The sequence below is a fragment of the Aotus nancymaae genome, unplaced genomic scaffold, assembly GCF_030222135.1.
Source record: "Aotus nancymaae isolate 86718 unplaced genomic scaffold, 86718_ANA_hifiasm-v0.15.2.pri h1tg000006l, whole genome shotgun sequence".
In the NCBI taxonomy this organism is placed as follows: Eukaryota; Metazoa; Chordata; class Mammalia; order Primates; family Aotidae; genus Aotus; species Aotus nancymaae.
Genome location: NW_026988417.1, coordinates 7,449,403 through 7,465,530, shown reverse-complemented (window position 1 = coordinate 7,465,530; position 16,128 = coordinate 7,449,403). Strand labels below are relative to the sequence as shown.

The following is a 16,128-nucleotide window of genomic DNA, read 5'->3' as shown; positions in this document are numbered from 1 at the left end:
TTTTACAGACAGGAAAATGAGGCTTACAGAGCTACAATGATGTACTCCAGGTGCAAAACATGTTAGCTGCAGCAGAACAGCATGGACAAGCCAGGTTCCTCCACACTCTGTCTACAACTCATTTCCCTCCACGTATTCATGCATCCGTGGCTCTCAGCCCGGCCTAAAATCCTTGTAAATGACCGGAAATTGCAGGTGGGGTCACTGTCCCTCCCCAATTCCTACGTTCCCTTCCTTGGAGTTATTAAGTCCTAGGTTCTACGTATCAGGGCGTTCCCTGGGGTCAATCTGGAGATCTGAGCAGAAAAGCTCCAGAGCAAGGGACAAGACCATGTGCGTATCAGGGGGAGGAGCATCCGCCTGCCACTGGCCAAACAGATCGCTGCTCCCAAGCAGATTTCGCGGGTACAAAGCGCCGCAGCCGCTCAGCCTCTGGCAGCTGCAATCGTTGCGCCTGCGCCGCAGAAAACCTTCCTGCAGCCCAGGGAGAAGCCTTGCGGGCGGGGGAAGGGCCGGGGCACCCGTTGCAAAGCACTGGAGCGGTGAGGCCCGCCCTGGAACCCGAGCCCGCTGTAACCTAAGCTCCACCGCCGTTCTGCTCGCAGAAAGTAAAACCCTCCCTCCGTGGAGATCGCGAGCCCCTGAGCTCTAATAGTCGCGAAACTCGAGTGCTTTTGGAGCCCTGGGCCCGCCAGAGGCGCAGCCTTTTGTCCGGTCCCTGAGAAGCCACGGAAAAAGGCAGAGGGGGCCACAGGGAGAAGAGGAAGGAGTAGGGGAGAGGAACGGGAGAGGTGAACCGACCAGCGTCCCCAAGCGTTAAGGCGCAGCTGCAGGGCCGGCCCAGGCTGCGCCCCGGGGGCGATGCTGGCGTTGGTGACATTGACCACAGCTCCAAAAGAACTCTCCTCGGGACAGTTACGGGCGGTGCACAAAGCGCCCTTGCCTCCCTGGTACTCCACCACGCCTTGAGGAAGGTCGGGAGAAGACGGCCACCCCCATCTGATAGATGGAGAAGCTGAGGCTGAAGAGAGCAAAGCACCTTGGCTGGAAACCCAGGTTCCCTGGTGCCAGTCCGACTTCTCGGCCGGCGGCCCAGAAGCCTCCCCATAGGGCTCTGGAGTGTGGACTGGATCCCGAGAGGCTGGACCACCAGGGAAGACAGTGGACAGGAGGAGATAAAGAAGGGGTGGGGAAGTGGAGGCTGGACTCTCGCACTATCTCCCTTTCTGACCACCCCACCACCCTTGCTGTTGGACCTCTCTCTCGGGGAGGCGCCGACTTCAGGACCACGGACAGCTCCGGAGCTACAGAGAGCCCGCCTTCGAAGGGATGGGGTCCGAGGAGGCCCACCACCGCGTCTACCAGGCCCCTGCTCCTATTCCTCCAGGAAGCCGTCTCAGATATCTGCCCCGACAAGCTCTGCCTCCCTTCAGGTTCACTTTGGGTCACTCACAGCATTTAAGATGGGAAGATTTAATTAAAATGATGATAGTAGTAAAAGTCAACAACAAACATTTATTGCATGCTCATTACCTACCGGCATTAACTGATTTAATTCTCACAATGAATCCGTCGCTCACCCTAGCCTGGGAACTTCTGTAGGGTGGAGCCAGGTTGCTGAGCCAGGGACCTAGCGCCTACCCTGGGCCCGGTACTTAGCAGTGCTCAGGCATCCAGTTCTGGGCCAAGTCGAAAGCTACTCAGCCCTCGGGTGCTCCAACTGCGGTTTTTCCAGCACCTGACCCTGGCTCTCGTCGGTCTATCCAAAGGCTATGCCATCCACCCACCCTTCTTCCCCCAGTTCCCTGGTGACCCCCAGCTCAAGGGAGAATACCTACAGGGCCCAAGCTCTAGAGTTCCCTCTCCCTGATCCTCCCGGCCCCATGCTCAGGTCTGGAAGGCTAGGAACCCCGATTCAAAATCCCAGCTCTACCTCCACCTTGCTCTGTGAAGCAGGCACGCTGGTGTGTGCTGTGGAGCTCAGGAGTGCCCCTTGAATATGTTGGCGCTTGCGGGTAGGGGCTTACGGCTCCAACTGCCCGACGACCTAAATCCTTCACCAAATCCTTCCCCCCAGCAAGCATGAGGGGAGCGCTCGGGATAAAGCTCCTCCCAGCTTGAGGCTGTGTGGCCGCAGGCGACTCGCAGAACCTCTCCCGGGGCCCGGCACACAGTAGGTGCTCTATAATTACTACCGAGTGAGTGGATGGATGAATGGACCAACGCGGAAAGGAGCTCCAGTTCTTTTCACAAAACAGAATGAGGAGCCTGGTTTAGATTCATCCCAGAGGTTCCCTGGCGTTTTAAGCGACCATGAGGTGGCTTTAGTCAACTTACTTCCCCTCTCAGAACCTTGCTCTCCCTTTCTGCGGAAGAGGAGCCGGGACTGGACCCGGGAGATCCCTTCGGAGTCTCACGGACCACGGCGGCCAGCCCTGACCGAGACGCACCAGCTCTGGGAACCTCTCTCATGATGAGGTGGGGGAGGGGCCGCCCCGTGGCTCTCCCCAGCCTGGCGGCCGCTGCCCCAACACCCAAACCCGGGCACTGCCCTCGGGCGGCCCACGCCGGGGTCCTCCCGGGCCCCGCCCCCCTCGTCCGGCCCGCGCGCTCCCCGAGGGTACCTGGCCATTGTCCCGGCAGAGGGGCAGGTCGCGGGGCGCTGGGCAGCGGATGCGCAGCGCCAAGGGCCGCTCGTCGCGCTCTCCGGGCGAGCTGACCACGGAGCCCGAGGGCTCGCTCACGTCGCTGGCCGTGTCCTCGCTGCCGCCCGGCCCTGGCAGTCCTACCGCGTCGGGCCGGCCAGCGCTGCGCGGCGTGCGCGCCGAGCCGCGGCGGCCCACGTTGTAGGCGTCGAAGTCGATGGTCTTGTTCTCGTAGGCGCCCTCCACCGCGGCGAACATGCCCCCGTACTTCTGGCGCGGGGTCTGCGCCGCGCTGCCCGGCCGCGCCAGGTACACGGGCAGGTCGTCCTCCGTGTTCCACGCGCGCCGCCGGTCCGCCATACCCGTCCAAGACCGGCCACCCGCCGCGCTCTCGCCCGCCCGCCCGCGGCCCTGGCCACCGCCGTGCGCCGAGCTCCGCGCCTCGGTGCGGGCCCGCGGCGGCCCCGGCGCGACTGCGGTCCGGGGAGGGGAGAGGCGGGGCGGGGCGCACGCCGGGGCGGGGCCGGGGCGGGGCCTCCGGGCGGCTGCGGGCTAACGGCGCGGCCGGCTACAAAGGACCGGGAGGCGGGGACCGCGGCTGGGGCGGGGAGGGACGGTGACGCGCGGGAGCCGCAGCGCGGAGGGCGGGCCGCAGCACCGCAGTGCCCTCGCCGCACCCCCACTCCCTGTCCCCAGGCGGAGCGCAGGGCGCGAGGAGAGCGCGGGCCAGGAGCCGTGTGCGTACACCCGCATGCCCACACGCTCCGGAGGCACACGCGGGTTCATACCTGCACGCCAATTACACCAAACACGAGAAATACACAGACATGCTGAGACGCACACGAGAGTCAATTACACACGCTCTCCCAAGACACACAGGGGCTGGCTCATACACACCACACTCAATGTTGTACATACATACACACACATGCTTGTGCACATTCCGATTTCATTACACACACACCAGAAAATCCCATTGTCTCACAGCCCCACTCACACACAGCATCACACTAAGATTAACTGCACAACTAGAGAGGCACATGCATTGGACACACCGTACATTCCCTCAGTATTATTTTACTGAGCGCCCACTAGTGCCTGGCACTGTTGTAGAAGCTGGGAACAGAGTCATGGACAAAACAGACCAAGTGCCTGCCCTCCAGGAGCTGACCTTCTAAAGAGAGGAGGAGGAGGAGACAAAAGCACCGGCATGGTGGGCCCAGGGGTGGTAAGGGCCAGGAAGGGTGGTGCAGCAGCCAAGAGGGACATGCTAGAGGCCTACTCCCACAGACACGCAAGAGAAGTACATTTTTGCATGGGAACCAGTGACACACACACGTGCACTCCAATGACACCACACGACACACCAACATCAAAGGCAAACTCAAGGCGAATCCACACGTGCATCGTAAACTGACAACATGATGCCCACACATTAGTCCACACCAGGAATAAGGGAAGTCAAAGCTTAAATGAAAACGCTCCAGAGAAAAGATGCACAGAGACAGAGATGACCGCACACGCAGCTGGCAGTCAGCCAGGCAGACAGATCTCCCCCAGTTCGAGGGGCACAGGCCGCTTTTGTTGCTCCTGGAGCTTGCAGTCTGGGCGCTCTGGGAGTCCTCTGATGTGGGGGTCACTCTGCTGGGGCTCTCTTCTGAGACCAGGCACCACCTGCCTCCTATGGACACTTTCCCTTATTTCTCAAGATTATCAGGTAGAGGACCCTACAAGTCCCTGGAGACATTGCAGTCCCAGATGCACTTTCTGGAGAGGCAGAGTCCCAGCTGCCGAGCCCTCCTCAGGCGAGTCCAGACAAGCAAAGTCAAGACTGGATGGGGACTGCAGAGGGGAGCATCAGTGCTTCTTGCAATGTCCCCTACCCACAGCCTCCCATGCTGGAAGCTGTCCCTTCAACTCCCGGCCCTGCCAGCTGCAAACCAGAGCTCCCACAGTGTGGCCAAGCTCCAAGAACGCCAGACAGACAGATGGATTCATATTCTTGTTGTCTGACTCTCCGGCCCTATGGACTGAGGTTTCTGGGGCATTGGATCCACGGCCTCAGCTGACACCTCCCTGAACATGCTGTCTTTCAACCCTGGAACAAGGTGTCTGTGCAGTGGGTAGGTATTGTTACCTGCCCGCTCTTGGAAGAGGAAACAGGAGGGGAGACATGAAGTGGCTCCCTCAGGGCCTCAACCTCAAGGAGGATCAGCCAGGCCTGAAGCACAGGCTCATCCACTTAGTAAGCATTTTCTGTGCGTGAGAGAGAGACTAGTGTGGGGACACAGATGAGTATTTCTAAGTCTCTGCCTTCAACAAGTGTGCACCCTAATGGGGAAAAGAGTGCTGACTGCGAGAACAGCAAGTCCCCCACACACCCTCCATCTGCCTCCACCCTCCACAGCCGCATCGTGGCTGCTCTCTCCTTGTGTCCCTGAGCCTGCTGTGCAGATTTGCCACAGACATTCCTCTTGAGGTCTGTAGGCCTCCGGGCTATCTTCCAAGTGTTTTCGATTTTTCAATGAAAATTTTTCTCTGTCCTATGAAATACTATTTCCTAACCTGTTCCGGGCAAGGACCTTTCATGTTGAAGACCACATGGAAACTTCTTCTAAAACCCCACAAATGTTTAGGGTGACATAACCCAGAGAAATATCAGAAAACTCAAGAATCTGATTAGATAGAACTTTGGAGGCCAGGCCTCCTCCTGCATGCTCTAATCTGCTCTCAGCAGCTTGAGGACACAGTCTCTCAGGCTTTACTGGTGGCAATGGAAATCTTACTGCTTTTAAAGAAAACCCTTTCCATTGTGAGAAAGGGCTGGGCAGTTGCCAAGACAAGAGAGTGATGCCAGGAAGGAGCTGAGAAAGGGCTGTCTTTATGCAGAAACAGGAAAGGATCTTCGTAGCTTCTGCGTATAGAATGTTTACCACGTGCCCGGACCATTGTAGGCACCTAACAGATAGTAACTCTTTTATGCCTCGCATCAACCTTGGAAGTACCATTTTAGCCTCATTTTACAGATGAGGACACTGAGGTTCGGAGACATAAATAATCTGTACAGGGTCACAGCTGGCAAGTGAGACTTCGAGGTGTAACAGAGTAGTCTGGTGCCAGAGTCCACATTGAAACAACTACTCTTTCATCTCTCCAAGAGCCTGACTGAGGTGGTCCCACTGGAAGAGGAGAGAGAAACGGACCCGGTTTAGGCAGAAGAGTCTAGGTGGTTGAGTTAGAATCCTGTTTTCTATGCAGTCTTGGGCAACTAATCATTCAACATTCATCTAACACACCTTTGGAGCACCCACTGTGTGTCACTGACTTTATATCACTTCCCCTGACTCTTCTGTCCCCCTGCAGAGGAGGGGACCTGGAACTCCTGGGGCTGCCTACTGTACATAAGGGTCTTTGTACACACTGTTCATTTCTGTGCATCATGTTCTGCTCTACACACTGCCGGCTCCCTCGGCAGCCCCATGTGGCAGACCAGGCCACCTTCATCTTCAGGCTGGAGTACCGAGGATGGCAAACCATAAGCCCACTGCTCAAGTTACCACTGGAAAGTGACTAAGCTGAGATTTCAACTCAGGTTCGTCTGAGTTTTTTCCACACTATCTCATCTCAAGGTCAGTAACCCAAGTGCAACAGAGAAAGGGAGGCAGGAGACAAAACCCAGGGTATAAGGTCGGAAATGCACCCTCCAGCTTGCAGGGAGACAGAGAGGAGCAATGTCTGCCAGGGACCAACAGAGGCAGCTGGGGAAGCCTAAGCAAACTGCCCCCATCCTGATGACAGCTGTGACCTCCCCCATCCCCCAACCCATCCTCTAACTGCTCCCAGTCCTCCTGGGAAGGAGTTCTTGTAAGTGAATTACGCCATGACATTTGGTGAAGGACAAGCCTTGAGCTCATCCTGTCAGATATGAAGCCTTCTTTCTGGGTGATGGCAGAGAACAGAAAGGGACGAGTCAGATGGGAAAGGACATGAGGTCAGCTCAGGTCCGAGGTGGATTTTGTTTTGGCAAACCAAAAAAAAAAAAAAAAAAGAATTCATTGCAAAAATAATGTTTTCAAAAAGTGAAGGAAAGGGCATTGTAGTTTATCATTAGGTATATAGCAATGGATATTGTCCTCTTCTCAGATGTAAGAAGACATGTTCAGAGAAGTTAAATAAGCTGTTTGGTTGTGTGGCCAGCTAGTGACAGAGATGCAGTTCAAATCCAGGCTCATTTGATTTTTAAATGCCTGCTGTTTTTCTGTGGCCTCCAAATCGGTACATACGGGGCTGTGGTGGGCAGAATAATGATGCTCGAAGATACCCACATCTGAATCCCTAGAACTAGTGCCCATGTTACTCCACATGGCAAATGGGACTCTGTGGCTGAGCTTAAAGGTCTTAAGGGGTGGAAATGATCCTGGATCACCTGGTGGAGTCAATGTCATCACAAGGGTCCTTTTAAGAGAGAGAGAGGCAGAAGAGTCAGAGTCTGAGAAGGGGAGATTGGAGAACAGAAGCAGAGGTCAGAGCGAGAGAGATTTGAAGAGGAAGGAAGGGGCCACAAGCCAAAGAATGTGGGCATCTCTAGGAGCCAGAAAAGGCAAGGAAACAGTTTCTCCCCTGGAACTTCCAGAAGGAAGGCAGCCCTGCCGACATCTTGAGATTTTAGCCCGGGACTCTGACCTTTGGAACTACAAGATAATGAATGTTGTTCTAAGCCAATGAGTTCATGGTCATCTGTCAAAGCAGCAATAGGAAATTACTACAGATATATAATGGATTACAAAGGAAAATTTGTCATTATTTGTGCAAAGTGGATTTGAGTACCAAGAAAAGCATTTATTCCCCACCAAAAATCAAGGGAGTCCTAGATCCATTTCCTTTTTGTGTTACATCAGGGTCGACAACACTTTGGAACAACCATCAATAAATAAAACATTCAAAAGGGAAAAAAGACACTTTAATTGTGAAAAAGCATACATTTTAATGTACAAAATTACACAAATTATACATTTAACTAACATAGAAAAATACATCTCAGTAACAAGAGAAAATGCCGGCCTATTTTACACAAATGGAGCGATCATTACAAATCCTGAAAACCCAAAGTGGGGGTTGAGCCCGACCCACTACCGGTCGGGAATCCAATGAACATCTCCAGGGACTGATGGTTTCACGGCAGGCAGGCCTCTGGGGACAGACTGCTGCCCCAGAACCCGAGTAGGGTCCTGCTGAAGAGCTTCCAGAGGGGAGGCTCGGGTTGTCACTGGACCACTCCCATGTGAAGCAAGGTGGCTCACTCCTGGGAGGGGCAGGTCTTGGTCTGCCAACATTCTGAGCCTTGGGTTTATTAATGAGGGTGCATAGGAGACCTCGTAGATTCATGCAACCGCAAGGTATAGAGTTATTGTGCATTTGGGATTCAGCGGGAAAGTACACAATTTCTAGACTGATGTCTGTGCTTCTCAGCTTTCGTGTGATCTCTGCCCAGGATTCAACCTGGAAGAACTAAGGAGACCACAGTGCTTCTACCAAAGTGAAACTGCAAGCCTTGCTTATCGCTCTACCAACAACACCCACGCCTCTTCCTTACCTTACCTGCAAAAGCTGGTTGTGCAAACCTGAACTGCGGAAGGGATCATCTTATTCCCCCAACCCAGGTTGGTGGGATTGGCCCCAGCCTCCCACCAAAATGTGTCTGTGCAGAGCCCATTTTCAAAGGGGTGAGGGAAGGCTCCCAGCATCCACTGACATGCTGAGTGCTTTAAGAAACTTGCTATTTGTTTAGTCCTCACCCCTTCCCACTATTTCCACGGAGGACTTTGAGGCTGAGAGAGGTAGGTACCTTGTCCAAGCTTGCACAGTTCATTGGTGGCAGAGCCGCCATGTGTCTGGGCCCATAACTCACTCTCCTACTTCTGTGAGTGCAGACCTTGTCATTGTCCACTAAAGAGTTAATGGTTAGAACATCACTGCATAGGCATTCCTTTACCCCATCACTCTCAATGTCCTATTTACAAATACTGTATTGTATCACTTTAAAAAGATAATATGGGTTCAAAGTTGATACCAAGTTTTCAGCCATTTTTAACAATCCCATTCATTTGTCTCTCTCTTCCCTTGTTCTACCATCACATAAAGGGATCATCAGCCCATGCTTGGACACAGCCTGCTGGTGTTTTCAGAGACAAAAAAAAACGTTGTTGGGAGAAAACTCATTTCTGAGCTATCAATTCTTCCATTAGTCTTTCCATGACTCAATACATGACATTTACACTAAGGATGCCGAGGTCAGACTTGTGTAGGAGCTGAGCTTTCTGAAGACAGAGTAGGATTTAGGGAAGTTCACGTGGGAAAGGGAAAACCCAATCCTTCAATCCCAAGTCCACTGAGTTCTTGAAAGCGGTTTTAGGTCCGAGGTACAAATGATCTGCTTTTAGAAAATCCAGTAACACAGAGAAGAAGACTAAATACATTAACTAACTCCAGGGGTCTTGTCCTTCTATACCACCTTAAGGCACCAATGAACTTCAAATAATTTATTTCAAAGCCAGGTAGAAATGCAGCTAGCCATTGGTGCACATGCCAAAGACAAATCTACTTGTGTTTGCTTACCCAACTGGTAAATGTATCGATCATAGAATATCTCTTTTTGGATATTCTGGAGTTTAGGATGCAAACAACTGTACCACCCAAGAGATTCATTGAGTGTGTCTATGGTACCACTCAATTATATGATCTGAACTTTCATGGAACTGTGCAATGACCAGTCACCAGAAGCTCAGCTCCAGGATCTGCCACGTGGAGCTCAATGCAGTATTACATCATGCATTTCATTTCCATAAGAACCATCAGCTGTTTAAAAGGTCCTCTGAGGGTAGAGTTGCAAAGCCAACTCATGGTAAAAAATACTCCAAAGATGAGACGTTTCATCCTTTTGAGTCTGAGGACACATTTCTTTCCTAGTTAGGAGCAAAAATAAATAGGAGTCTAACATAGAAGAAACCCACAGTAGCATTTTAGAATTTAATTAGCACAGGGAATGGGAGAATTGAAAGAAACTATGTGAGTGTATTCCCATGGTTCTCCCCCAGTTGCCCATTAGAATCACTGGGAAGCTTTTCAAAATGATCTCTGCCCAGGGCCCCACCTAAGACAACTTGATTTAAGTGGCCTGGAGAGAGGCCTGGGCATCGGTTTTTTAAAAAGCTCTGCAGGTGAATCCAACATGCAACCAGAGTGAAGAATCATCACTGCAGAATGCAGTCTTTATATCCTTGAAATGACCTGGAAGGGGTAAGTGGCGGGGCTGCAGCCCCTCCTACCCTCGCTGGAATCCCAACCCAGAGCCCTTTCCACCGCATGGTACTGCCTCAACAGAGAAAAAAGGTTGTGTCTAAAATATGTGAGAAATGTCTAGCACCCTATTCTCAGAAGCTGACTGAGTTCTCAAAAGGTTTCACATTTCAGACCTGGAATTTAACCCTGGAGTCAAAGGGAAGCTGTGAATTTCTTAAAAGAAGCTCACCAGCCTGAAGGTGAAAAGCCCCTCTAAAGTTTGTAAAAGTTTACTCAATAAATTGCTGAGTAAAACAAATAGAAAGGAACTCATCTGTGAAAGGACTTGGGTTGCCTGTTTTCTGCAATGATGGATAACTAAAGTCATAAAATAATCTCATTGCAAAGCAATTCATAAACCTTTGATCAGCTTTGATGCTTGATTTCACACTGAGAAACTAGGTAAGGAAGGCTATGGAAGGGTGGATTTAAAGCTTAATCATGTAAGTCTAGTCAAAAAGTAGATGAGTTTCCAAGATGTCCTGGGATTCAGGGCTTCCCCAGGGTAAAAAGCAGGCATGAATTCCACACACAAAAAAAGAATTCCTTAAACACATACCTATTGCTAGGTGATGCCATATAGATTGTAGCCCACTAGAAAATTAATTGTGTCAGATCAAGACCTACATTTCTGAATCAGAAGAGCTGGCCCCATGGCACAGTTGGAGAACACTCCATGATGACATCTGAACCAGGTTCAGTCCCATCTGCAACCAAGTGGCTTTGTTACTGGACCGCAGATGTGCATTAAGCTCTCTGGGAATCAGTTTCCTCCCCTGTAAAATGGGCAGGAGAAGGTGGCTCACGCTAGAGGAAGTCTAAGACCGTCTCCAGCTCCAACAATGGATGTTTCTGGATCTGTCACCTGAATCACTGCCCTGCTGGCTTGCCTGGAAAGGGCAATGGCAGGGCCACTCTGAGCAAACAGCCCACTTTGGTCTGCAGAGCAATCAAGCCACCCTGCCTCAGCATGTCCCCGCTGCCGCCACACCTCCGACATACCTATTTTAAGAACAGTGCCTAGCAGTTCATGGGGAAACGTTGCCATGCCAACTTGCTGGCTGTTGCTAATCATAATCTATGAATGTGCGGTGCAACCATCTGACAAGCATTTCTTCTCTTTCTTAGCCTGTGGACTTTCTTCCAAATTGTCATATGACAGATCACCTTGTTCATAATGGCACACAGTAGGTGTATAATAAATGTGCATTAAATTAATGACATGAGTAAAGTATACGCACAACACGTATGTCTGGAAGATGCCTTCCCATCCAGTTTTTCCATTACTGAGCACAGTAGGTGCCGAGATGAGTATTTTATTACCTCCATTTGCCCAGCAAGTAAACTGAGGAGGGCAGGTCACTTTCCCTGGTCTCGGAGCTAATAAGTTGCAGAACCCAGGTTGCAGCCCAGCTGTTCTGCTCTTAAACCCTAATCTCTTTCTCCTATATCGGATGTCATCTCTCTAGGGGAAAGTCAAAAAACACTGATCCTATGTAAACATGTAAATCTTAAGAGTTTACAAAGGGCTTTCCATCCATATTCCCATTTCATTCAAAGCCTAAAGGTAGACTAACAGGCAAGACTCTCTGGGGCCCACACCTGGCCCACAGGGTGCATGGGATGGACTGTTCAGCCCAGGAGTGCTTCACTGGCCTCGCAAGGGACCCTGGAAAGGACTGAGGGGATAACAGAAGCCACACAGGCGGGTAAGATGACCATGGTGTCTAAAGGTCTGGGACCCAGGAGAGGTATGTTCTCTGGGGTCCAGATATGCAGGAAACACACAGGCAGCAATAGATGAGCCTTCCAGGTAAAGCCAGGGCCCTTGGAAAGTCAGCTCAGAAGAGGCACTTAATGAGGACTCATGGAGCGACGGACCAGACTCATGCGGAAGCCCACCCACCAGGGCAGCACGGTGGTCTGCTCTGTTCTCTCCCAGAACCCCAGGGCCTCGTGTGGTGCCCTGCGCTTCGTGGTGCTCAATCGATGCTTGTTCCTTGAATGAGTGAATGAAACCTGGTGCCTGACAAACCTCAGTGGGAAGCTGGAAACATACTTTTCCTTGTTCCTTTTTTTTTTTTTTTTTGAAGATATTTGAAAAACATGCCATCTTTTTAACCTGGAAAACAGATTTCTGCTCGGAAAGGCAAGGAAAGGAATTAGCCTTACTGAGTGTCTACTGTGTGCAAAGCACCTTCCATTTCTCATTTCCCCTGTGCTGTCAAGGACAGTGATATTTTCCCCACTAAACAATGGAAGAGTTTGCAGATCAGAGAGACGGGCTCACCTGCCCAGTGCCCTCAGTGGCTAAAATGTCCAGCTTCGGTTCTGAAATCAGGCCAACAGAGCCTGAAGCCGGTCACTCCCATGATGTTACGCCTCTGTCTGGGTTGTGTTCTGCAGGGAGGGGATTTGGAATCCTGGGATGTGACCTTACTTATTAGAAAGGAGCATTTGTGAAGCATCTGCTGGATGCTTTTCCTTCTCTGCCTCAGCTGATCCTAGGACTAGCCCTGTGGGGAAAGGTGTGGCCCCCTCTCCTGTCTTGTGGATGAGGAAACAGACCTCCAGACGCTAGGTTGCCTGACATGGCCTGTGCTTTTAGTAACACCCCTTCCCATCTCAACTGCATTCAACGGTGAATGCTCATCATCTCCTTCCATCTTCACGGTACGTCATGAGGCTGCAAAAGTGCCATTTCTCCCGTTTTCCTCCAAAGAGGAAACTTAGGTTCAGAAAGTTGAAGGGCTTTGTCCCAGGTCCCTGGGAAAGGCAGGTGGCAGAGCTGGAAGTAGAATCAAGGCTTAGCAATGCCCAGTTGCAGGCCCTTCCTGCATTTCAGCTTTTGTATCACTTTCTGGCCTATGAGACCTCGGGCCCCAGCCACCCTTCCTCCCTGGGCCACCGCATTTTCATCCATAACATGAGGATGTTGAGCGGACGAAGTGTCACCAAGCCACAGACTGTGGAACCCAGGCAGGTTTTGCAGTGAGTGGAGGGAAAGGAGTTGGGGCCCTGTAGTCCACGGGCAGGGGTGCCTCTCAGTAGGGGAGGGAGCGAGCTGGCTTCATTCGCCTCTGACTGTGGCCAGGAAGATAGAGGCCCGATGCTGTCAGATACACTTAGTTTCTAAGAGAAGCCAGAAATCCAGATTTGTATATGAAATCTCTTGGTTTTTAAATACCACTTGCTAACTCCAATATTAAAAAATGCAACATAGGAATCTATTTGTACACCTGTGTTGGTAAGAGTAATGTTCACAATAGCTGAAAAGGTAGAAGCCACCCAAAGGCGCATCGATGCGTGAATGATAAACAAAACGTGGTCCATCTGCACACTGGAATGTTATTCAGCCTTAAAAAGGACAGAAACTCTGACACATGCTGCCACATGAACCTCGAAAACATTGGCTAAGTGAAATAAACCGGTCATGAAAAGACGGAGACTGTATGATTCCACTCATACGAGGTCCTAGAGTGGTCAGACTCACAGAGGCACAAAGTAGAAGGGGGGTGCCGGCGGCTGTGGGACAGGGGAGTGGGGAATGAGCGTTTAATGAATATAGTGTTTCCAGTTGTGCAAGATGGAAGGTTCTGGAGATGGATGATGATGGTGATGGCTGCACATCAGAGTGAATGCACTCCGAGCCACTGAACTGATACTTAAAAATGGTTAAGGAGATACGTTTTAGGGTTTTAGAGAAACATTCCTTCTTAACCATTTTTAAGTATCCAGCTCACTGGCATGAAGTGCATTCACAATTAGAAAAACATGAAATGTAAGCCAAATGCGATACATTTGTGGGCCGCCAGCACCCGCTGTGGCCTGGAAATTCTCTAAGGTCTGTAATGTGGTGTGGGGCCTGACTGTTGCCCACCCAGCACTGGCCACTGCCCCAGAATCTTCGGAGATCTGAGACACCCACAGCCAACTCCATCCACCAGGCCTGACTTCCGGCCACTATTCGCTGTCGCCCAGCAGCCGGGGCAGGCAAACATGCGGCTCACTGATGCTTCCCCGTGCAGCAGCTGGCTTTTCACTACATCTTCCTGGGTGGTACTGAGATTTCACAGGTCCCTGCCAGGCCCCTGGCTGTCAGTGTAAGAGGGCCTAACAGCCCTGCAGTTTACAGGGAAATGGTGTCACAGGAAGCAGACTCTCCTGGATCCAAGCACAGCAAATGGGCAGTGATGCTCTTTAACCGCCCAGCGAAAGGAGCTGAAATGAGGCTGCATGCCTGGGCAGTTTGGGGTGCTGTGGTCAGTTGGGGGCAACTCCTGGACACAAGTTGCCTGAAGTGACATGTTTGAGAGAAGAGGAGCTCTTCGCTTACTCTGGAAGCAAGGAGGCTGGGTCTGGAAGCTTCCTGCCTAACCAGAGCCGGCCCCTCAGTAGGAACTCAGTAACTGGAAGGCTGTGCTACACCCATTTTACAGATCAGAAGCTGAGGCGGATAGAGCCCAAGGGGCACTTTAAAGTCACCAGCAAGTTGGAGGCAGAGTCGGTGTCTGGGTTTCCTGAGAGAGTCCTTTTTGCCTAGACTAGGGGTGCTTGGCTACTCGGGTGTTTGGCTACCAGTCTTGTTTGCAAATCGGATGAAATCCATGCTCCTTCTCCTTAGGAAAGAGTTCACAGGCATGCAACTTTTTGTGCAAGTTGAGAACTCCATCTTAGCCCAAGCATCTGCAGGAGTTCTATAATATCAAAATAACTACTTCAATGATTTTTTAAAACCCTGATCCTGCCATCCCCTCATCACCCATCTTGGATGGAAGCTATGCAGAATGGTAAATCAATGCGTCCTTATGGCAAGACTGTGCTCCTGAACAACCATTAGTGAAGTACCTAAGACGCAGGAACTGCATTTCACAAACACAGCAGCAAGGCCCCCGACGTGTGGGAAGAATCTTACGGTGCTCAGGCACTTTCCCAGCCATTAGCTCACTTGGTTGTCAGAACTGTCAAGTAGGCATAGGACCCTCAAACAGATGAAGAAGAGGATGTTGGAAGAAGGTGAGTTATTTGTGCACAGTGACCCAGCGTCGGAGCAGCAGAGCTGACAGGTCCTTGGGTCCTTGGGTCTCCAGACCCGGCTTCCTGCCACTCACCCATGCCAATAAATGTGGGCTTCTTATGGTCAACAGCCATCTCTTGGGTCCCCTGCTTGGTATCATACAGAGTAAAAATATTCCCCATTAGTGACTTGAGACAGGAAGATGGTTGCTTGGCTTCTAATCTGGCTCTCTGGAAAGGATCGTGAACCATGATGGGCCACCTCTTCTCTGTCGGTCCGTTGAGAAGGATGTAAATATTTTCCAGCTTGCTGTATTTGCTTCTATGCTGTCTTCCTTTCTGCAATGACAAAATCAGGGAAACTGGTTCTTAAAGGGAACATAGCAACCAGAGTGGCTTCTACATGAAGCCATCCACATGTACACGCCTTTACGTCACTGGGAGACCTACTTTAAACTCCACATGTGGTGGACTTATATCATGAGATGTCTATCATGCAATTCATCAGCTGCTCTTCAGAAAAGAATCTTACCTTGTAATTAATAGGTAATGTTCTCTTTATTTGGGGTGCTTCACACCCTTGAAATGATACGGAGATTTTATGTAATTAAGCATTCGTGCACATTGTGTAGAGAGGGTTTCTAGCTTTCAGGAGCTTCTCAAAAGGGCCAACGGCTAAAAGAAGGCTGAGAACAACTGGAGAAGGAGGAGACAAATTGGGCTGCCCTGGGAGGTCTTCATTTGTTCCTCCAACAAAAGATGGTGGGGCACCTGCTGTGTGGCGGGCACCTGCTGTGTGGCAGGCTCCACGCTGCGCACGGGGGATGTCCCACTTGCCGTCCTCAGGTTACAGAGTGTGACACAGTAATCACAACACAAATGCACATCTCAGGTGCTGCTGTGCAGGAGGAGGAGTAACAGTGGAGGTGGGGATAGCAGGAGTAGGTATCAGGGTGTCAGGGAAGAGGCCTGCAGCTTGTGCAAAAGCCCTGCAGAGAGAGGGAGGAAGCAGGTGAAGCCAGTGTGAAGAAAATAGAGAAGCAAAGAGTGATGAGGCAGATGAGCCTGTGACGGCTGGCAGCATGACAGATGCTGGCGTGGAGGGAAGTTGGGGGCGGGGACTCCAGAC

General features: G+C 51.3%; 2 protein-coding genes across 4 annotated transcripts in view; both read right to left on the bottom strand.

Moving 5' to 3' along the window:
• The window catches only part of CRMP1 (collapsin response mediator protein 1), a 79,204-nt gene extending 76,082 nt beyond the window's left edge, over positions 1-3,122 (bottom strand). The window contains exon 1 of one of the 3 annotated variants that reach the window (XM_012467013.3): positions 2,625-3,122. In XM_012467013.3, coding sequence (XP_012322436.2) covers positions 2,625-3,005 — 381 coding nt within the window. In that variant the 5' untranslated portion in view covers positions 3,006-3,122. Of the gene's footprint in view, positions 1-1,933; positions 1,959-2,624 lie in introns of those variants that run through there. The other 2 variants (XM_064365629.1, XM_064365630.1) reach the window with 2 other exon arrangements.
• A 4,475-nt stretch (positions 3,123-7,597) lies between these two features.
• Positions 7,598-16,128, bottom strand: part of CUNH4orf50 (chromosome unknown C4orf50 homolog) — a 118,743-nt gene continuing 110,212 nt past the window's right edge. Inside the window, 1 exon segment of the mRNA XM_012467014.2 lies at positions 7,598-15,338. The gene's annotated coding sequence lies outside the window, so the exon portion shown is untranslated.